This window comes from Mytilus californianus, unplaced genomic scaffold (assembly GCF_021869535.1).
Source record: "Mytilus californianus isolate M0D057914Y unplaced genomic scaffold, xbMytCali1.0.p SCAF_8, whole genome shotgun sequence".
NCBI lineage: Eukaryota > Metazoa > Mollusca > Bivalvia > Mytilida > Mytilidae > Mytilus > Mytilus californianus.
The window spans coordinates 110,997,489-111,022,056 of NW_026262734.1; the positions used below are offsets into that span (position 1 = coordinate 110,997,489).

At 32.5% G+C, this 24,568-nt stretch overlaps 1 protein-coding gene and 1 long non-coding RNA gene across 2 annotated transcripts in view; both read left to right on the forward strand.

Annotated features, from left to right (window-relative positions):
- Window positions 1-9,782, forward strand: part of LOC127712611 (uncharacterized) — a 29,554-nt gene extending 19,772 nt beyond the window's left edge. The window contains exon 3 of the long non-coding RNA XR_007987206.1: window positions 9,688-9,782. This is a non-coding gene — a long non-coding RNA (uncharacterized LOC127712611). The remainder of the gene's footprint in view (window positions 1-9,687) is intronic.
- A 7,448-nt stretch (window positions 9,783-17,230) lies between these two features.
- On the forward strand, window positions 17,231-23,801 carry LOC127712975 (ankyrin-1-like). The gene is made up of 4 exons (XM_052219557.1): window positions 17,231-17,267; window positions 20,879-22,464; window positions 22,867-23,588; window positions 23,798-23,801. Exons 1-4 carry the CDS (start codon window positions 17,231-17,233, stop codon window positions 23,799-23,801), a joined length of 2,349 nt encoding a protein of 782 aa, XP_052075517.1.
- The last annotated feature ends 767 nt before the right edge of the window (window positions 23,802-24,568 follow it).

The window sequence follows — 24,568 nt, forward strand, 5'->3', positions numbered from 1 at the left end:
AATATTTGACTTCCTCGTTGTTGGAACTTAATTTTTACGAAACAATTGCTTTCCTTGTATTATCAAACATTTGTTTTTCAATGTTCTGATCATCATAGTGCACCCTAAAATCTACAAGTGTCCTTAAATATACACATGCAGGGATATTGGCATAAAACAGTAGTTTTTTAGATAATGAAAACTACCTGTAAAAATATCAAATTTCATTTTTAATTATGAAATTATGCAAACGATTCAGACAATCTTGATATCTTTTGGTACAGTCCAAATAAAGAGGTTTGGGTTCACATAGTTCAGTTATTTGTGAATTAAAACATTTTAAATCAATTGAATAATGAAATGTATACAAATGAGTGTAATAAAAGAGTTGGTAAGCTGATCGAAAACAAAATTAAAATTGTGTGAAAGCAATTGACAAAAATCTTGTTTCATAAATTTTGAAAAACTAGGCAATACAAAAATATATATCTGGATGGTATGATAAAAGAAATATATAGCAGCTGACCAACAAAAATACTTAATGTTGAGGTTTACTGTTTTGAAAATCAATATTCCTATTCTATCCTGATATTGAAATTACTACAAAGAACGTTAAACAACATCAAAAATGCCAAAAATTAAGGAAAAGTTAAAAGTGTATGTCTAGGAAAATCAAGATGAAGGCATCTACAGATGCTTTATTCAATATGAAAATAAATAACGCTACAGGTTTTGGTGAACTTCATGCTGTATACACTCAACTGCAGTCAAGTTTAGCGTTTGCCCAATCAATCGTAACAATGTTGTTTGTATTTAGCAAAAGGGAATGTATCGATCGATTTCATTGGCCTATAACATAAAAACAACAATCTTGGTATTGATTTAATTTTATCAATGAACTCACGTGACTACAAAAGAATCTACTACAACTACTCACTGTTACAATGAAACAAAACAAAAAACAAGAACAACATCTAAACATTGAAATATCCGGTATGTCTATGACATCCATTAATATCAGACTTGTTTATTTCCTGAATTGCTTTAATCACGGCTTATTTAAGGTTTTGGCTAAAACGTTCCTTAAACCTTTCTTGCTTTATGACAGTTTCAAGTTTTGAAAAACACATTTCAACGGGATTCAGATCCGGTGAGTATACCGAAAGAAACCCATAATCAATACCTTGCATATTAAAGAAATTATTAAGGATTCCCTCAGCTCGATGGTGGTGGATAGCGCAATTATCAACAAATATCAAATCTCCCGGAAAAAGGTCGGTCGGCCATAACAGTCCCGTATTAGACTTGCCTCGTGCCAAAAATTAAGATAACGCTCTGAATTTGATGGACCGTCGACAAAATTATAATATAAAACGCAGTCAAGACCTATCAAAAAGTTTAAAGTTAAATTTGCACCTGGAATAAATCTCCCAATTTCGATACACTGTTCCCCTTTTTGTGAGTGAACATAGTTTCTGCTTGCAGTGACCAACTTGAAACCACTCTCGTCCAAGAACTTGATTTGATGTGGTGTTTTAATTTGGATAAGTTCTAAATACGCTTGGGTATATCTTATATTTCCCGGTGTAAATCTATCCCCGAACGGACGATGTAATCGTCTAAATGTAAAATCAAGATCTCTGGACATTGTGCGATTAATAGTGGACACATCTACATTAGCATTCGCAGGCGAATAGCGAAGTAACTTATCCTTCAATTCCCTGGCTGTAATTGAGAGATTTTCTTTCTTAATAAATTCAATTTATCTAACGTCTGGTTCATTTAAATTTTCTTCTTCTTATCATTGTTTTTTCTTTCTTTTTCTGTGAGATTGAGCTTTCTGAGACATATCTCTTCCAGAAATTTGTTACAGATTGTCTGTTGATCTTAAATTTGCCGGCAATTTTTGTGTACACTCCTCTTGGTACATCACCAGTTTTCAAATTTGCACCATCTTTTATCATTTCCTGTATTATTAAACTTCTCATATTTCGCCCCGTAGCCATTCCTGCTAAGTATTCTCGGCCGTAACTATTTTTCTTTGTTGCCATTATTAGATTCGCTTTAGAAATGCGCCAACTTTTTAAGTGAGCGGGAAATCGCTTATTTATAGATTTATGCGATTTGCTAAGTTAATAATTTGGCCGGGTTAATATTGGGTTGCAGTTTTCTGCTTTAAAGCTTAAAAACATTAACCTTATTCGAATTTTAAGCATTGTTTATTTAAATGAAATGATGCATTTGTAATCTGTAATTTTCTTGGGGAGGGGGTTGAAAATTGTTTGTATCATTATAGTTTTTATATCTGGCCAATGATTTTGTGTCTTTTTATTCGACTTGGTCCCTTGGTTTCGACTGCCCCTTTTAATTATGCTCAAATTTTTGTTTTTTTTTGGTGTTTGTTTTATACTTCATGAAATTCTTTTTTTGTAATTCTGTACATGTACCTCACTTTTTTTTACTAAAACAATATAAAAGGGTCTGGATGTGGAGTCCTTCATTTCTGTATTCCATAATTCACGTTTGAGGTAATTTTCTGTATTCTTTTTTTTTTTAACTCTTTTTCTGCACTTTTAAATATCATAATTTTCTATTCTGTAAACCCCATCAACACCCTCATATGACTTTAGTATACGGAACGTGTGTGTCTAACCTTTCAAAAAACAAACAAAAGCCCAGTGGTATCGTCCAAAAGAGGGCTACTAGTACAACGATGATTTATATCTATAACAGTACATTTAACATGTATGAAAATAGACTAAACCGAATGTATCTTGGGATGCACGAGCTACATGCACAGAACAAAGATCTTGATCATGAACAAAACACAAATTAAAGTAACGTATGAGCCTGGGAAAGGTTCTATATTCCAGAAACTCCATGCACATATGAGGAATCAAAAAGTGACCTTCAGTGCCGAATTCCTAGTTTAGGAGGAAAAATATTTCGAAACCAATATCTCGATAATGAGGAAAACTGGATAATTGTCGTCAGTGATTCTTGTATAACGGAATCGTTTAGATGCTCAAAGGAGATCGAGGGAACCTACATGATATGGATGAAATTGAGAATTTTTTATGGATGCTCTCCCTAGGTTAGTGGGTTTTTAACAAAGAAATGTTATGGAACCGAAATGCTACTTCAAATCAAGCAGAGATCCCGTTGAAGCACTCGAGTCCAACTGTAAGCGTCAGTTACGGAAAAATATGTACAGATCTCCATTACAGTTGTTAATTGATGAGCTGGAAGATAAAGTCAACATTAAAAGTGTGGAGTTTGAAAGTGCTAAAGAACACTTCAATTCGTAAATATAACTCAACATGCAGACATCTTATACGTTCGGGTATTTCACATCCAATCTTTTATGGTAATATTCTTTACAAAGCACAAAAATGTCAGTATTCACCTCAAAGGCTAACAAAACCTTTAAACAGACTTATTAAGAAGGGATATAGTTACGATACTGTTGTCAGGTCATTAAAGATTGCATAGTTTGGCTTTAATATTGATTCACTTATAGGGTCTTTGCATCGGAATTTAACATATTTATTCTAAAACCAGTTGTTGGCATGACACGGGTTATGTTATTCTCATATATTTTATGATGGTATAATACTAAACCCCTAACAGGAGGGATTGTGCCTGATATTCATATGATGAAGACATAATCTTTCAATCAGTTTAATTGAGGTCTGGAGCTGGCATGACAGTAACTGCTAGTAGTCTGTTGTTATTTATGTAGTATTGTCATTTTGTTTATTTTCTTTTGTTTCCTATTCTGACATCGGACTCGGACTTCTCTTAAACTGAGTTTTACTGTGCGTACTGTTGTACTTTTGTTTTTTCTACATTGGCTAGAGGTGTAGGGGGAGGGGTGAGATCTCAAAAAACTTGTTTAACCCCGCCGCATTTTTGCGCCTGTCCCAAGTCATGAGCCTCTGGCCTTTGTTAGTCTTGTATCATTTTTAATTTTAGTTTCTTGTGTATAATTTGGAGTTTAGTATGACGTCCATTATCACTGAACTAGTATACATATTTGTTTAGGGGCCAGCTGAAGGACGCCTCCGGGTGCGTGAGTTTCTCGCTGCATTGAAGACCCATTGGTGGCCTTCGGCTGTTGTCTGCTCTATGGTCGGGTTGTTGTCTCTTTGACACATTCCCCATTTCCATTCTCAATTTTATTTGGAGAACATGGAGAAAAAGTTCACCAATTCGAATTTAAAGGTTGACTAAACCAAATCTCAGTATGGACAGCGTCACATGAGACTAGGACATACAACGCGGAATTGCGAACTTTGGCGTTTGCGAAGGTCCACAGATTTGTAATGATCTTGATAAGCACGATGTTGAGAAAAAGCAGTTTTACGATGCATCTTCAACAGTCAAAAATATTACCAAGGATCTTGAGAAGCTGAAACAAAACCTTCATTTGAAAAAGCAAACATATGAAAAAACGTGCGACACATTTTTTAGCAAAGTTTTACCACATCTTGTCAACACAAACACAGATTAGTACTATCCAGTAGGAAGTTTTGGTTTGAGACAACTTTCAAATGGTTTTAATTCATCCTGACATTGCAATTATGGAAAAACATTACCGGGATATTATACCTAAAGACTTAGACGCGGCCGCCAGGTCTTTTCATCAAATTTTGGAGAAGTATCCAAAAAAACCACGGAACAGCCAAAAAATCCAAACCAGAGATTTATGGCGTCGAGTTTCCAAAATTAAGAACACCTCAAACTACAACAACTACTACAACTACTACAACTAGCTCTACAGTAACTTCCGCGAGTGCTTCTCCCTTACAGTATTTGACGACTTATGGATATTATCCTATGGGACCAATGTCAATGCCTTTTCAGTTTAATGTATCGCCATTAATGATGAACCAAAGAAGATTACCAGTAGGGTTTCCTTTGCCGATAACTGTTTGCAGTCCGACGCAGTCCCTAGTTTTAAAAGAGAAAGATGTAGATTTTTTAAATTTTCATTATACTCTTCAGTTCAATTCCGAAAATGCAACTTTTTTGTGCCTTCAGTTATTTTTAGTTCAAAACGATATTGTTTTATGTTGCGCTTTAATAAGATAGTTTGTAATATGCATTAAAACGGATAATCAGAACTTGAAATAAGATGTATCAGTTGAACTTTAAACAATTATAATTTTGAATTAATTATAATCGAAAACGCAAATTTTCGAGATAAATTCTGACGTCACGGAGTTCGTTTTTATTTGAGAAATATGATGAGCAATAAAGACGTTGGTGTTACATATTGTTAAATTTTTTTTAATTTTCTAAAAAGTTTCAAGGCTGTTTTCTTTGTTAGAAGACGACCATTTCCTTTGTGGAGCGGAAAATTATTTCCATTATTGTACACAATTGTTTCCTGCAGTTTCTTGGGTAAACCATTCATTTCATCCGATGAAAGGGATGCTGTATGATTGTTTAGAGACAACAATCAATAGACCAAAAAACTAGATGTCGCACGGGTTTCAACAATTAGCAAAGTCCTTATCGTAGTCAGTTTGGCAGTATATAAGTTTTCATCCTATCTTGGTTTTAAAGTTTTTTTTTCTTCAGTTCTTACCAGGCAAAACAAAATCGTTTATAATGCCCCTTTTTGAATTTCAAATGGTCGTCCCGTAACATACAAATAAGGAGAGGTAGTATGATTGTAAATGTGCCATATATCCATATGATAAAAACAAATATGTGACAAATCCATGTCACATATTTCTTTAACAATTAGCAAAACCCTTGTCGTACAGTTTGTTGAGCTAATATTACTATAACCACCAAGTCTTATCTTCGGCAATATTGTGTATTTTATTGAATTCTTAACTTGGACATATTATTCATTTTCCATGTCCTTCATCCTCCTCCCCCTACCCCTACTCGTGGAATTTGGAATGTTTATGATTGTGTCAATGAGAAAACAACCCATAGACATTAAAAAAAAACCAGATGTGAACAAAAGCACGGTTTTCAATATCCCTTTTATCCTGGGTTAGACCTCCCTTTTAAAAATGGTTGGATCCACCCCTGCATGTGCACGGGATCTAATTAACTTTATTTCGCCGTGACGCCGTGAAAAGAAAATTAAGAACCTTTATAAAACGTAAAACGAAAGACTTGAATAATATTTATATAATTTACACATCATAACTAGCACTGCCAGGAAACCAAAAAAACAAAATAAATGTGTTTATTTCCGATGCAAAGACCCTATAAGTGAACTAATATTAAAGCCAAAATATGCCATCTTTTATGAGCTGACAACATTATAGTAATAAAAACTTGGTTAGCTTATGAGGTGAATGCCGACATTTTTGTGCTTTGTAAAGAATTTTACAATAAAAGATTGGATGTGAAATACTTGAAGGTATAACATGTCTGCATGTTGATTTATGTTTACGAATGATGTCCTTGTACCGATGATAAAATTAAGTAGATGTTTTGACTAGTTTGTGATATCGAAAACCCTGGTGTTCGTTTGGGTAGATTTTAGCAGTATAGTTAGAGAGTTCGTGATTTTTAACGAGTTCGGTCGTAAACTATGATTCATAAAAGTAAATAAAAATATTTGCTTTTAATGGGACACAATTGGTGCCTTTAAGTATATTGATATCTGTCGATAAACTTTACTGCCAAAACGTAGTTAAATGTTGTCAAGGAGAAAATGTGGTGGTTTAATCATCCCATCGCACCTTCAATAAGTATATCTAGCATTTACTTTTCTCAGTAGATTGTTGGAAGATTAGAATAACGAAAAGTAAAAACTGTCAACCGAGGCAAAAGGACCACCAAAAGCACGTAATATATCTAAAGCATCAAAAAAATTTTTACGCTCCAAAAATGATTCATCCATTGTTTTCATATGTTTTATTACAAAAATTAACGATAGTAGTTAAGTAACTCGATAAAAGCACAGAAAGATTAATAGTAGAGCACTTACTAAAGGCCGAGATGAAACAATACTTTAAGGGGTTTTTGTTAAGTATAGGTAACTAGTGCATAGTGGGGACCTTCAAACGTTTCGAGGAGGCCTTTTAAAAGCTGATCTGTAGAAGTGACATGATTATTTACCTATGACTCTCTGTGGAGCGTACAGCCTTAAATGAAGTTGAATGTATAATTTCCTTCGTAAGGACTTCCGTGTAGTTTTACGTCATACCACCGCCACAATATTTGCTGTTTTGTAGACCGGTTCGAACACAAATGCTTTGATGAAAGAATATGTTAAATAATCTGACGACACACTTCCAAATTTATTATTGACGGTGTGCGATATTTTGGTCCTTTTTCAGAAAGTTTATAACCTCTCTGTCCTGAACGATGTTGAGGTCCACTGGAATAACATGGCTATAGGGACCATATCTAAACTTCGATGTTTCACATTCTCATATTGAAGAATCATTAATTTCTATACTGACGTCTGATGTAACTGACGTATAATTAAACTACTAACTGTTTTTTTCAATACGAATAAGAAATTATAGATAGCTCAATGTTATCAAAATATACATGATATAGAGGTATAAAGTTTTGAACGGTATAATCATGAAAAATACTAGACAAATTGATAAAACCATTTCCTCTTATAATGTAATCTATTTTTGAAAAAATACTTTGTATGATCTTCAGGTTTGTCAATTTGAAGGAACAGCCTATGGTGACAAAGAACTGTAATAATCCGTGTAGACTCATATTTTGAACTGAAAAACGATATTGTATCACACTCGTTACAGATATTATGTAATTACTATTTGGCATTTTACCCAATTTGCATAACAATTGATGTCTACCATTGGTTTTAGATATAGATAAAAAAATCTTCAAGTGCAAAATTAGAACGATATTTTTTTTTTTCTTTGATTGCGGTTAATGCGATTCCCATGCCTTGAGACCTATGATTACGTCGTCTTTTATCATCAATAGTCATGATATAACATTTGTTTCCTTGGCCCATGATATTGTCATTTAGACCTAGGGGATTAACTGTCTGTTGTTAAATCCCAAGACAGTTCGTAATTTTTTAGGGAATCTGTTTATGTGATTGTACTGGTTGTTTATGAACTATTTATGAAAAGTAAACACACACAAGTAACTGTAACTGTGAAGGTCTGTTATGGTTTAGATAAGCATTGGGATAAATAAAATAAAGATATGGAATATTATCACATATATAGATTGAATAAGATATTCTCCCTGGATACATAATAACTAATACACATGATACCTTTATCCTTAATGATTAAGATGTGTAAATTTTTAAACAACATACAGTGCAAATATAAATAACTTATTGCGTTAACAAAAACGAAGATTTAACAGCATTCAAATACTAATAAAGGCAACAGTAGTATGCCGGTCTTCACAGGTCATCAATCGATTCAGAGAACACAAATCCGGTTTTCAAACTAAAGCCGACGGAAACACAACAACTATAAGAGGAAAAAAGGAACAGCAGGAACACTGAAGTACAACAAAAAGAAACGCCCAGCATACATCAAATACATAGAAACAAACTATTTGATAACAATTGCCATATTCATGACTTGGTACAGGACAATTTAAGAAAAAATGGTAGGTTGAATCTTGTTTAATGGCTTCCAAACCCCCCGCTTTATGACAATGTTAAAAATATCTCTGAAATTGCAACACTACGTGACAAAAATACAACTCAAACACACACATGAACATTCATCATAGAGAAACGCACAAACAAATGATATAATAGTCGACACAACATGCAAACTGGAGAACAACAACGAACATATTCCATCAACGACAAACACCGTAGGATATAAAAACCAGTGACGCGCTTAGGTAAATAACACATGCAACATGCAATCTCAAACTTTATACATTTATTTTCACAATACTCGTCCAAAGAATTTTCATGACATTGAATTTATGTCTGGTATCACAGCGCCCGTGGTGATATGATGCGTAGGCTTCAGAACACATGATTAACGAAAATGCGAGCACGTTCGATCCCTCAAGAGTAATTATTGGGCGGTAAATAGTTAAACATGTTTAAGTGTAAATATATGTTAATACTAATAGACATTCAGTTCTTAAAACAATAGACAAACATCAGAGAGACTGTTTCTTACGAGGCACTTGATAGTTCCATTAAAATAACATGATTTTGTACAATACATGTAATTTGCATTTCCAAAACATTAAAAAGTAAAATCACAAAAAAATAACTCCGAGAAAAATTCACAACGGAAAGTCCCTAATCAAATGGCAAAATCAAAAGCTCAAACACATCAAACGAATGGATAACAACTGTCATATTTCTGACTTGGTACAGGCATTTTATGATGTAGAAAATGGTGGATTAAACCTGGTTTTATAGCTAGCTAAACTTCTCACTTGTACGACAGTTGCATCAAAATCCATTATATTAACAACGATGTGTGAACAAAACAAACAGACATAATTGGTAAAAATGTCAAAAATAGGGGTACAGCAGTCAACATTGTGTAATGTAAAAAAGAATGGAGTTCTTTATCTTTGGTTAGAGTTCCAAAAGGAACATACTGTATCAATTGTCATGATTTCCTTCTTGTGTCAACGGTCTTATGTTACGTTTCAAAGTGTGAAATAATCTACATCCTGTGTTTGATATCAAAGATGGGAATATACCCATGCTTCTATAGTTGCTATAAATTTAATTTCGATACATTTCAGTGCTGGTATTATAATTGGGATTGTCGTTCCATTAGCAGTTGCAGTAGTGTTTTTTGTAATATTTTTGACGAAAAAAAGGAAAAAAAGACACAGAAGTGAAGGTATGTTGCGTTTGATAATCAGCGCAGATTACAAAATGATATTATATAGCACATTCATGAGGACAAAACAACACAAATTAAAAGGTTTTGTATTACTTATTCATTGTACAGTTATATTAACTCTCGTTGTCTCGAACTCGGTTGAGTCGAAATTTCGGATGAGTCGAAATTTTCATCTTGTCCCGAACTTTGTGCCATATAGATACATGTATTTTTACTCCTGATGAGTCGAAATTGGATGAGTCGATATTCTGCCATAGAAATACATTCTCATGATAATTTAATTCAATTTATCGAAAAAAAAGTTATTATTGATATTTCTTTACTGCTGTAGCCAGCTCCAATATATCAAGCTGGCTTTAAAAGATACCAGAGGGACATTCAAACTCATAGATCGAAAACAAACTGACAACGCCATGGCTAAAAAGGAAAAATACAAACAAACAAGCAGCAGTACACAAAACACAACATAAAAAACTAAAGACCAAACAACACGAACCCCACCAAAAACTGGGGGGTGATCTCAGGTACTCCAGCAGGGTAAGCAGATCCCGCTCTACATGTGGCACAAGCCGTGTTGCTCTTGCTTTAATGTGCTCACTGGATGTTATTGTTGTTTGAGTAAAAAAAATGTCAGAACTTTATTAATATCAACGACAAATGGAATGGAATAGCTAATACTGAGAGTTCTTAAGCAGAATATACACATTATGATCCTACGTGCAATATAATTTGAATAAACTTTCTTGATTCTATTTATCCCAGTAATAAGAGTAAAGTCAAAACTAATGATTAGTAAAAAAATATTCGTATTTCTGAAGGTTCGTTATTTCTTGAGCTGAATGTCTGATTTATTTCTGTAACTTATATTATCATTATCTACGAAACAACCGTTTTAAACTAAAATTTTATTTCAGTTGAAGTGCCATTACACGAAATAGGTATGTAATTCCCTTGTCTAATCGCAATTTCTACTAGGTACTATTATATATTAATACTTTCGGAGTTAGTTTGGGAGAATTTTAAGTAAAACAAATTATAGTTAGAAAGTAGATAAGTAAAAATATAATCAGCTTTCCGGTGTTTGCTACAATAATCATAATGTGTTATGTATTGGACTTGAAAGATGTTCAATTAACCACGAATTTATTTCAGATTAAATCCAAATAACATGATAAATAGATAAATCTTCGATATCGTAAATTTTGTCTGAGCAGTATATCTTTTGAAAAGAAGCAATACCTTGTCGTGTCAGTTAGGCCTCGGTTGCCGAGGGGTCTAAATAGTTGAACCACTGTATCAATAGCCTGTCAACACTGACGTTGTGAGTTCAAATCCAGCAAATGTCAGGAGGGCTCGACTCCATCTTTATTGACTAGGATTAAATGAGTGAAAGTTACCCCAAAATATGTATTTATTGGCCTAAAAAGTAGAAATTTTGAGGAAATGAGAGGTATAAATGGACCAAAAGAGACCTTATAAGGAAGACAAAGAGGTCCATTAGTAGTATGTATCATCCTAAAGTCATCTTTTGTATCATATTCAACTGTTTGTAGGCAGATGAGATAAATATTTGATCATTTATTGGTGCACACTATATTCTATCATGATGCGGCTTGGTTTGAATTTTTCGAAGAAATTTTGCTCAAATCGCTGTAGATGTCGTCTTACATTATACTAGATTTTTCTCAAACTATTGAACTGATTATGACAAAACTTGACAGGAATGCTTGAAATAACCAGTATTACAAAGGAAAAAAGTCACATTCAGTTTATTTAACAAAAAAGTCTTCTTTATGGGAAGCTGTACATGCACCTTTGACCTTGTGAGTACTCTCATGTGTTAAAATTTCTTGCTATTTAAGTGAAATATTACAAATAATGAAATATTCTGAGTGGATTGAGTCTCCAAAATACATTTTATGAGAAAATTTCCTTGAAATAGGACTTTACCATGAATATTAGTTGACAGAACAAGCCATACTTAGAGTCTTTGGGGGCCTTTTCTCCTTATTTCTTATATTCTGCTATACTAGAAACTTTTTCCTAAGATATACTTTAATAAATATATAGTTTTAAGTAAATGAAATTATTTTTAAAGCAGTAACAACAAATTATTCACCAAAAGAGAAATTTTTTATGTCCCTCTCTGGAACTCGGCGTAAATTTAAGTTTTACGTAAGAACTTATTGAAACCTCCTTGGAGACAGTTAACTTTGATATGGATAGTTCATTCAGCTTGAATACTTCAATTAATCATTTATAATAACATTTCTATCATAAATGAGTGAAAGTTACCCCAAAATTTTTATTTTTTGGCCTAAAAAGTAGAAATTTTGAGGAAATAAGAGGTATAAATGGACCAAAAGAGACCTTATAAGGAAGACAAAGAGGTCCATTAGTAGTATTTATCATCCTAAAGTCATCTTTTGTATCATATTCAACTGTTTGTAGGCAGATGAGATAAATATTTGATCATTTATTGGTCCACACTTTATTCTATCATGATGCGGCTTGGTTTGAATTTTTCGAAGAACATTTTGCTCAAATCGCTGTAGATGTCGTCTTACATCATACTAAATTTTTCTCAAACTGTTGAACTGATTATGACAAAACTTGACAGGAATGCTTGAAATAACCAGTATTACAAAGGAAAAAAGTCACATTCAGTTTATTTAACAAAAAAGTCTTCTTTAATATGGGAAGCTGTACATGCACCTTTGACCTTGTGAGTACTCTCATGTGTTAAAATTTCTTGCTATTTAAGTGAAATATTACAAATAATGAAATATTCTGAGTGGATTGAGTCTCCAAAATACATTTTATGAGAAAATTTCCTTGAAATAGGACTTTACTATGAATATTAGTTGACAGAACAAGCCATACTTAGAGTCTCCTTATTTCTTATATTCTGCTATACTAAAAAAATTTTCCTAAGAAATACTTTAATAAATATATAGTTTTAAGTAAATGAAATTATTTTTAAAGCAGTAACAACAAATTATTCACCAAAAGAGAAGTTTTTTATGTCCCTCTCTGGAACGCGGCGTAAATTTAAGTTTTACATAAGGACTTATTGAAACCTCCTTGGAGACAGTAAACTTTTATACGGATAGTTCATTCAGCTTGAATACTTGAATTAATCATTTCTTGCTATTTAAGTGAAATATTACAAATAATGAAATATTCTGAGTGGGTTGAGTCTCCAAAATACATTTTATGAGAAAATTTCCTTGAAATAGGACTTTACCATGAATATTAGTTGACAGAACAAGCCATACTTAGAGTCTCCTTATTTCTTATATTCTGCTATACTAAAAAAATTTTCCTAAGAAATACTTTAATAAATATATAGTTTTAAGTAAATGAAATTATTTTTAAAGCAGTAACAACAAATTATTCACCAAAAGAGAAGTTTTTTATGTCCCTCTCTGGAACGCATGAGAGTACTCACAAGGTCAAAGGTGCATGTACAGCTTCCCATAAAGAAGACTTTTTTGTTCAATAAACTGAATGTGACTTTTTTCCTTTGTAATACTGGTTATTTCAATCATTCCTGTCAAGTTTTGTCATAATCAGTTCAATAGTTTGAGAAAAATCTAGTATAATGTAAGACGACATCTACAGCGATTTGAGCAAAATTTCTTCGAAAAATTCAAACCAAGCCGCATCATGATAGAATATAGTGTGTACCAATAAAAGATCAAATATTTATCTCATCTGCCTACAAACAGTTGAATATGATACAAAAAATGACTTTAGGATGATAAATACTACTAATGGACCTCTTTGTCTTCCTTATAAGGTCTCTTTTGGTCCATTTATACCTCTCATTTCCTCAAAATTTCTACTTTTTAGGCCAATAAATAAAAATTTTGGGGTAACTTTCACTCATTTATGATAGAAATGTTATTATAAATGATTAATTGAAGTATTCAAGCTCAATGAACTATCCGTATAAAAGTTTACTGTCTCCAAGGAGGTTTCAATAAGTCCTTACGTAAAACTTAAATTTACGCCGCGTTAAAGAGAGGGACATAAAAACTTCTCTTTTGGTGAATAATTTGTTGTTACTGCTTTAAAAATAATTTCATTTACTTAAAACTATATATTTATTAAAGTATTTCTTAGGAAAAAATTTCTAGTATAGCAGAATATAAGAAATAAGGAGAAAAGGCTCCCCAAGACTCTAAGTATGGCTTGTTCTGTCAACTAATATTTATGGTAAAGTCCTATTTCAAGGAAATTTTCTCATAAAATGTATTTTGGAGACTCAATCCACTCAGAATATTTCATTATTTGTAATAGTTCACTTAAATAGCAAGAAATTTTAACACATGAGAGTACTCACAAGGTCAAAGGTGCATGTACAGCTTCCCATAAAGAAGACTTTTTTGTTAAATAAACTGAATGTGACTTTTTTCCTTTGTTATACTGGTTATTTCAAGCATTCCTGTCAAGTTTTGTCATAATCAGTTCAATAGTTTGAGAAAAATCTAGTATAATGTAAGACGACATCTACAGCGATTTGAGCAAAATTTCTTCGAAAAATTCAAACCAAGCCGCATCATGATAGAATATAGTGTGCACCAATAAATGATACAATATTTATCTCATCTGCCTACAAACAGTTGAATATGATACAAAATATGACTTTATATGATAAATACTACTAATGGACCTCTTTGTCTTCCTTATGAGGTCTCTTTTGGTCCATTTATACCTCTCATTTCCTCAAAATTTCTACTTTTTAGGCCAATAAATAAACATTTTGGGGTAACTTTCACTCATTTATGATAGAAATGTTATTATAAATGATTAATTGATGTATTCAAGCTTAATGAACTATCCGTATACAAGTTTACTGTCTCCAAGGAGGTTTCAATAAGTCCTTACGTAAAACTTATATTTACGCCGCGTTCCAGAGAGGGACAAAAAAAACTTCTCTTTTGGTGAATAATTTGTTGTTACTGCTGTAAAAAAAAATTTATTTACTTAAAACTATATATTTATTAAAGTATTTCTTAGGAAAAAATTTCTAGTATAGCAGAATATAAGAAATAAGGAGAAAAAGCTCCCCAAGACTCTAAGTATGGCTTGTTCTGTCAACTAATATTCATGGTAAAGTCCTATTTCAAGGAGATTTTCTTATAAAATGTATTTTGGAGACTCAATCCACTCAGAATATTTCATTATTTGTAATATTTCACTTAAATAGCATGAAATTTTAACACATGAGAGTACTCACAAGGTCAAAGGTGCATGTACAGCTTCCCATATTAGGTGTAATACCACCATTGATTTTCCCCTATTAGTCTTTGTTAAATTTGCACTTGTCAAAAAATTGTGCAGAATTTATCTTTGTTTCAAATAAAGAAATACTTGGCATGAGTTAAGTTTTATCCTGTCCAGTACTATAGAAAAAATTTCACGTAACATTTCATTGCATATAAGAAAATAACCATCACTGGAAGTTAACCAATCAAATTTTCCCCCTTTTTTAACCTGTGTACAAGCTTTAGTAACCATGTAACCTCAAGTTTCCAAAATATTCTATAGAAACCCCAAATAAAGAAATAATGGTGCTTTGAAATACCCAAGATATATGTTTATGACTCAGAAATGTTTTACTGCAATGAAATGTAGGATCAATTACCTACAACTGTCAAATTCAAGGGAATATTTTTTTTCGACCTATTTTCGTATGCAACCGGATGTGACGTACTATGATTTGGTGGTATTACACCTAAATACTAGTATTCATATTACCAAATATAAACTAATTATTTCGCATGACTATCTAAAACAGTAAAGCTAAATCATAGCATTTTAATTTATTCATCAAGACATCTCCACGTGCAACCGATAAGATTTAACCGCATCAATTCCGCAAACCGACAATTGTGAATACGTTATTGGATGACCTGTTCTAATACACAGGTAATGGTACGAGTTTATTAGTATTAGCAATCTAAAAAGTCATCACACGATGAAACGTCGTATTGTATCAACACATTTGATGATTCTCAAACAAACAAACTGCCATATAAAAAAATTGAATTTTATTCATGTATTGACCTTCCTGTGTTCTTTAATTATCTTTATTAATGAATTTATTTACATAGTCCATGCAGCCTGCACTTAAAAACGTTAATTATTCAATTGTTCAGCTTTCCAGGTTCATGTTTTTCGTATCAACTATGAAACGTACTGTCTTGACATCTTTTACATGCAGTGTGGCGAATTTTACAGTTTATTCGTAAATTTTCGTTTCAAAAACAAAAAGTAAGCTATAAAAAGCTATAAAAGACCCAAAAATAATTTGTTGTGATATAAGTAAAGATTTACAAAATAATGTTACAACTAGATAAGCTAGCCAATTACAATGGAAAATTTCATAATATTGTATATACTGAAGAAGAGATAAAAAATAATTCCAGCAATTCAATGGGATTTGTTACTTTTGTAATAATGTTTAAGAAACACAAGTGCATATTCTCGCGTATTGGATAAAACAAATGATGTATAGTAGTTGTTTTAACAAGATAATTTCATTTGATATATATAAAAAAAAACAATCATAGCAAAACTTAAAAACAAATTGGAGGAATCTATTATTCTGTGTATTGCAAATGAATCATACATATAGGATGTAATTTTCAATACGGTTTTATTAACATGGAAATTTTTAATTTGGAAAGAAAGGAACATCATTAAGTACGAAAAGATAAAAAAAAACATATTAAAGAATGTACGGAAATATTTCAAATGGCAAGCATATACAACTATCATTCTACATTCTACAAACCTAGATTAAATTTAAGTTTAACACGTTTAAGTTCATCATACTCTTTTAATTGTGTATGTACTTTGTATATTCAATGTATAATTTCTTTTTTGCTTTGCAATGACTTATTATCTTGGATCGTAATGTTTATTACCCTTTCTGTAGGCCTGTGTATTACAAACGATTTATCAATTTAAAAAAGAAAAAAATATTCCATTAATCACACTCAGAAGAGCGTGTAGAACCACCACCCCCTCATGTGTATAATGTTTACCAAACACAATCGTATAACCGCGCCTTATTATTTTTTATGTTTCATTTTGGTATTTTCAGCCTTTTCCGCTGTGAATGGTTTTTTTTTTTGCACCAGTGACAAATATTACAACTTTAAAACAGAGTTAAAAGTAGATTGATTTGTTAATTCATTTATTACTTTCAACAAGACTATACTGTTTACGGAAAAGAGTCAACAATTTTAACATTTTCACAATCAAAGGTTTCATTTAATAAAACTTTTAATATATATTGTATTAATTGTCGGTAATTGTAAAAAGTTTTTATTAACCTTAAGGATACAATATTATATCGATTTAATTTATGTAAACAATGGCTATTGTCTGTTCCTTTTACATTTGTTCCTCTATTAATTATCAAAATGGAATACACAATAGGAATACAGACGAAGAGGAAAAGTTAATATACGGGAATACGACAAATTAACAGAAATATAAATAATCACCATATAGAGTAACAGATACATTATTGTATTTAATGTATTTCTATTTGATTTTTTTTTAATTGTCTTTCACAAACCTTGATTTAGTTTCTCGTTTGATTTTTTTTTAGAAATTATTGTTTAGAGACAACAAATACTGAGAAAACACGAGTTTTCTTATCAATCATCAACACTCTTTCAGATAAAGAGTTACTACATGAGGACATATTAAAATCATATTATTTACTGGAAATTTCTATTTCTAACTGGTTCACTTTTCTTGCTGCATTTAAAAAATATCTTGGATCAATAATTTTAAGTTACTTATTTTCTTATCTATTTGTCATTAAGTCATTTTAATTGTAAATATTTATTACGAAAATCTATAACGTATGGAATGGATTGAAGATAAATATATATCTATCGGGGTTGCTTTTCTGCTTGAGTGATTTACCTTACAAGAAGGCGGACACATTAAAGTTAGAAAGGACTTAACATCCGTTTGAATTAGTTTAACGGAGGCGTGGCTTATTAGTTTGACGGAGGTTAACCGGGAGCCTGTTTATCGAAGCAGCCTTAGGATTAGGACGTGTCCTAAGACCAACTTAGGACATATCTTAGTCCTAAGTGGGTTTATCAAACATGTCGTAACTTAGGAAAATCCTAGGAATTGTCCTAACTTTAGGATACCAATTTAGGTGTCTTAAGATGGTCTTAGGATGGTCCTAACTTAAGGATATATATTAAGGATGGTTATTTTATAAACAAATATTGCCTGTATTGGTTGCATTCTCTTTAGGGAACTACCATTTGATTTTTATGACGGAAGGGGGGGGGCTAGGATGAAAAATGTTGTTCTGCTTTTTTTGTTGTTGTAATATCTGTCCTTCCTTTTTATTTTTCACTCTATTCGGTCCTGCCTTTTTTTATTAGTTTATCCTGAATTTTTTACATACATGTAAACTGTCATCTTGTTTTTTTTTTTGGCAAAGTTTCTCATCCTGCCTTTTTTTTACTCCAAACTCCTGTTCTGCCTTTTTTTTCAAATTTCATCCTGTTTTGTGTTATGAGTTTCAATGTACAATTATAATATAAAAAGTATTTATCACCTTTAATTTAAAACTAATAATTATTTTCTAATTATTTCTCTTTTTTTTTAATTATAGTTATTGGTTAAATAAATTTTATACAATATTTTCATTTTTTTATTTTTAATTTGTTATATTCTTTTACGCCAATACTTAGGACAGCGGTTAGGATATCCTAGCTAAGATAATCCTAAGATAGCTTCGACGTGCATGCTTAGACATGTCGTAAGTCGGTCCTAACTTTATCCTAATTTCTGTCCTAAGAAATTCTTAGGACCGATCTTAGGACAGTTTCGATAAACAGGTCCCTGGTCTTAAAATAACTTGAATGACCACAAGGGAATCTATTTGACTGGTATTAAAATAGTTTAAAATGTATTGAATAAGATAGAAACCCGTTTTTTATTTTTGTTAATCTGATTCAATATTCCAGTAAATTTTTTTAAAGATGGTTAATACCTATTTGGCCGATCAAGCTAAATACTGGTTACTAGTGATGGTTGTTCCTTGTGAAATATCGAATTCTGTAGATTATTCATGATGTCTGTAATAATATATTTAATCCACTAACGATTTTATCTTATTATGTCGATCATTTGCACTCATTTTAGTAAATGCATTACTTGGCTGCCACATTGTCAATGAATGCGACTACTGACCTAGCTATGCAAATGACCAAAGTTGACGTCGTCACAACGTCTATGATGTAACTCTCACTATATCGAGCGCCAAATTCGACCCATTCCAGTTTCTATGTCGCTGTATTAAAAACGTCTTATATTTGACTACCTGTAGGGTTCTACAAAGTAAGTACCCTACACCCCGTTAGAAATATGTCATATTCCCAAATTTCAATGAAACATTTTTTAATTATGAAAAAAAACGTTGCTTTCACGGTACACTTTGTGGTCGAATTTCTCAAAAAATCACCAGATTTGGACTAAGACCGGGGATTAATTCGTTATCTACGTTCATATCCGTAGATATGGATATTTTATCACCCTTCAGTACCCTGTACACCTTCGGCTTCGCCTCAGGATGTACTTGGATACTTCAGGGTTTTAAAATATACATATCTACGTATATGAACGTAGATAACTTATAATATCACTTGAGTAGCGTGATGTGAACTGATGTAGAACATTTGAACATTCACTTAATCCTACAACAAGGCATCTTTAGTACAAACAAAAGAACATGCACACGAATTATTAACTCGATAAGGGCTCGTATCGAGGATATATCTATAATTTTCAATTTGTCTGTCCATCTGTCACCCTTTTTAACGCAAAATTCCAAAAGTATTGGTCTTTTTCTTTATTAGCTGAGTTTGAATGTCCCTTTGATATCTTTCGCCTCTGCCTTAAGAACGACATGAGATTCTGATTCAAAATTACTATAAATATATGTGAACATTTAATGTTTTTTTTTTATTTAAAAAAAGTGCCTCGGTGGTCAACTAGTCTAAGTAGTTCACCTACTGTATCACTAGAATAGAAAAACAAAATTAGTACATGCACCGTAAAATACACACAACAAAGCAAAGGAACAGCGCCTTTATTGCAGTTTTATTACTGTTCTTCATCTCATAGCGAGGCATTAAACACGGAGTACTAGCCTGTCAACACTGAGGTTGTAAGTTCGAAACTTACACGAGGCAGGTGTGCTGGACTCTTAATTTACTAGGATTGTCGTTTTCCTGTCGAATTTCAGAGGTTCTCACTGGGCATTCCTGCCTCCTCCACAAATAAAACAATATACCAGTAATACATAGATTACGCTTATTGAAATCCAAAATGCCACTAAAAGCATGGACACAGCTAACGAGTTGATGTATATAAACACCGTAAGGCGGTGCCAAAGGAACATCGCCGTCCAAAGAAAAAAAAATTAACAATAGGGAAAGTAAAACTCTTCCCTTTTGTCGTTAATTTTCATGCCGAGTTTCTGTTTAAAACTGACTAATTTTTATCTAGGAATGGACAGATATTTTACAGTGAATTGCACCTGTCCTGTGTTGAAGACTGTACTTTGCCCTATATTGGTTTACTTTTATAAATTTTGACTTGGATGGAGAGTTGTCTCATTGGCACTCATACCACATCTTCTTATAACTAGTTATTGCTGTTGATATTTGATGTATTTAAAAAAAATGTTACTTTGGGTAAATTTCGGCAGTACTAGTCTTTTCAGGGAATTCTTGGTTATTTAACGAAAACAAATCACCATGATAACGGTTAGATTAGTGTTGTTGAATTTATCAATTAAATGGAATTTAGACGGATCTTTACTGATTTTCTCCCTTTTTCTCATTTACAAACGTTAGTAACCAGGTTTTCTCAAGTTTAAAGTATTTTGTAGGAACACTAAAAAAAACGAATATTGCTTTAAAACAAGTACAACGCATGCAACCGTATGTGGCGTTATTGGTGTTATTGCACCTTGAGAATTAAACTTAAATTCCATATTTGTTTTGTTGATTTTTTTTTTTTTTTTGCAGAGCAGTTCGAAAGACGCTTGGAACAGTGGAAGAAGGATGATCAACAGTTTGTTAGTACCAAAGTAGAGAAATGTGTAATGCAAAACGTTTTGACACAAAGTTCCGTTACCATTGTAGGAAACTCAGGCATTGGAAAAAGTTTTCTTTCTAAACACATTGCCCTCTTAATGATGAAACATGGCTATACTGTAATTCCATGTAGTAAACCTGAAGATATTGGAAAATGGTTTAAACATGATAGGAAAACATTATTTGTCTATGATGATGTGTGTGGCAGATATACTCTTAATCAACAAATTTACAATGACTGGAAACAAAATCTTAATCACATTACATCTCTTCTTACAGACCAATGTTGTAAAATAATATCTACATGTAGATTGGAAGTTTACAAAGATGAATGTTTTAGCAATCTCTCTTTTTTCGAAATGTGTATCATTGATTTAAGTTCACAAGAATTTAAACTCAGTGCCGCTGAAAAAAATGCTTTAGCTGAAGTGTACTTTAAGGACAATACTGATGAAGTAAAGGAACTGTCAGAAAAATATGATTTTTTCCCACTTTTATGTAGCTTGTATCATAAACAGAACCTCCAGAAAAATGTAAGCATTAGCTCTTTTTTTAGCAATCCTTTTGATGTTTTTAAAGATCAAGTTGAACAAATGTATGGAGAAAGTGATGCTGGTAAGATGCAGTATTGTAGCTTAGTCCTTTGTGTGATGTTTAACAACACATTAACAGAAGAAAATTTGTCCACACAAGATAAGAAGATAGGCGCAGTTATAGAAAATTCACTAAGAGAATGTGAATTGAATAAAGGAACATCCATCAAACGTTTAAAGAAATCCCTTGAAACACTTGAAGGTACCTATGTGGTCAAGGAGGATAGTACATACAAAATAATCCATGATAAGTTGTTTGATTTCCTGGCTAAGTACTTCGGGGAGAAGATGATACACATTTTCATTGATCATGCTGATACTGAGTTCATAAGAGAGAGGTTTCTTTGGAAGATGACAGATAACATGGGCACAGAAATAGAGTTTGTAATAAGAATACCTGATAAATATGTAAATAGATATATAGATAGGTTACTGAAAGACTGGGAGAACGGTTATGTATACAATGTATGTCACAACAGAAACATGAATTCTACTTTATTTACAGAAACATTTGTAACACATTTAAATCAACTTGATCCATCAAAGCAACAAGAACTTGTTTGTACTAAAGATATTCACAGTAAAGATATAGCACTTTCAGGAAGTTGTTATATTGGTACTATTGACATTGTCAAATGGTTGATAAGTAGGAATAGTGACATTAATTTTTGTAGACAGGATGGTTGGTTTCCCTTATTATGGGCAAGTCAGGAAGGACATATTAATGTTGTTAAAGAACTGTTACAGTATTCATCTGAGGTCAATAAGTGTGACAATGATGGTGTATCACCTTTGTATAAAGCAAGTCAGAATGGACATGTTGATGTTGTTAAAGAACTGATACAACATTCAGCTGATGCCAATAAATGTACTAATGATGGCATCTCACCACTACAGATTGCTAGTAACAACAACATGGTTGAGGTTGTACATGTCCTTCTTCAGTGTGATAATGTTAAAATTGATCTCTGTGATGAAAACGGATGTTCTTCACTTTATTGGGCAAGTCAGAATGGACATGTTGATGTTGTTAAAGAACTGATACAACATTCAGCTGATGCCAATAAATGTACTAATGATGGCATCTCACCACTACAGATTGCTAGTAACAACAACATGGTTGAGGTTGTACATGTTCTTCTTCAGTGTGATAATGTTGATATTGATCATTTAGATGAAAACGGATGTTCTTCACTTTATCAAGCAAGTCAGAAAGGACATATTGATGTTGTTAAAGAACTGATACAACTTTCAGCTGATGTCAATAAATGTACTAATGATGGCACCTCACCTCTACAGATTGCTAGTAACAACAACAGGATAGAGGTTGTACATGTTCTTCTTCAGTGTGATGATGTTGATATTAATCTCTGTGATGATGATGGATGTTCTTCACTTTATTGGGCAAGTCAGGAAGGACATGTTGATGTTGTGAAAGAACTGTTACAACATTCAGCTGATGTCAATAAATGTACTAATGATGGCACCTCACCTCTACAGATGGCTTGTTACAACAACATGGTTGAGGTTGTACATGTTCTCCTTCAGTTGGATAATGTTGATATTGATCATTTAGATGAAAACGGATGTTCTTCACTTTATCAAGCAAGTCAGAAAGGACATATTGATGTTGTTAAAGAACTGATACAACATTCAGCTGATGTCAATAAATGTAACAAAAATGATGCATCACCTCTGCATATAGCAAGTCAGGAAGGACATGTTAATGTTGTTAAAGAACTGTTACAACATTCAGCTGATGTCAATCAATGTACTAATGATGGCACCTCACCTCTACAGATTGCTAGTAACAACAACAGGATAGAGGTTGTACATGTTCTTCTTCAGTGTGATGATGTTGATATTAATCTCTGTGATGATGAAGGATGTTCTTCACTTTATTTGGCAAGTCAGGAAGGACATGTTGATGTTGTGAAAGAACTGTTACAACATTCAGCTGATGTCAATAAATGTACTAATGATGGCACCTCACCTCTACAGATGGCTTGTTACAACAACATGGTTGAGGTTGTACATGTTCTCCTTCAGTGTGATAATGTTGATATTGATCATTTAGATGAAAACGGATGTTCTTCACTTTATCAAGCAAGTCAGAAAGGACATATTGATGTTGTTAAAGAACTGATACAACATTCAGCTGATGTCAATAAATGTAACAATAATGATGCATCACCTCTGCATATAGCAAGTCAGGAAGGACATGTTAATGTTGTTAAAGAACTGTTACAACATTCAGCTGATGTCAATAAATGTACTAATGATGGCACCTCACCTCTACAGATGGCTTGGTACAACAACATGGTTGAGGTTGTAAATGTTCTCCTTCAGTTGGATAATGTTAAAATTGACCTCTGTCATGAAAACGGATGTTCTTCACTTTATCAAGCAAGTCAGGAAGGACATGTTAATGTTTTAAAAGAACTGTTAAAACATTCAGCTGATGTCCATAGGTGTGACAATGATGGTAAATCACCTTTGTATATAGCAAGTCAGTACTGATACAACATTCAGCTGATGCCAATAAATGTACTAATGATGGCATCTCACCACTACAGATTGCTAGTAACAACAACATGGTTGAGGTTGTACATGTCCTTCTTCAGTGTGATAATGTTGATATTGATCATTTAGATGAAAACGGATGTTCTTCACTTTATCAAGCAAGTCAGAAAGGACATATTGATGTTGTTAAAGAACTGATACAACATTCAGCTGATGTCAATAAATGTAACAAAAATGATGCATCACCTCTGCATATAGCAAGTCAGGAAGGACATGTTAATGTTGTTAAAGAACTGTTACAACATTCAGCTGATGTCAATAAATGTACTAATGATGGCACCTCACCTCTACAGATTGCTAGTAACAACAACAGGATAGAGGTTGTACATGTTCTTCTTCAGTGTGATGATGTTGATATTAATCTCTGTGATGATGAAGGATGTTCTTCACTTTATTTGGCAAGTCAGGAAGGACATGTTGATGTTGTAAAAAAGAACTGTTACAA

Bases quoted from the DNA above. Each gene is read 5' to 3' on its own strand.
- LOC127712975 (XM_052219557.1), top strand. From the start codon at position 17,231: ATGGAATACACAATAGGAATACAGACGAAGAGGAAAA. The intron at 17,268-20,878 runs GTTAATATACGG...TTTTTTTTGCAG, and splicing joins AATACAGACGAAGAGGAAAA to AGCAGTTCGAAAGACGCTTG. The intron at 22,465-22,866 runs GTTGTACATGTC...AACAGGATAGAG, and splicing joins GTAACAACAACATGGTTGAG to GTTGTACATGTTCTTCTTCA.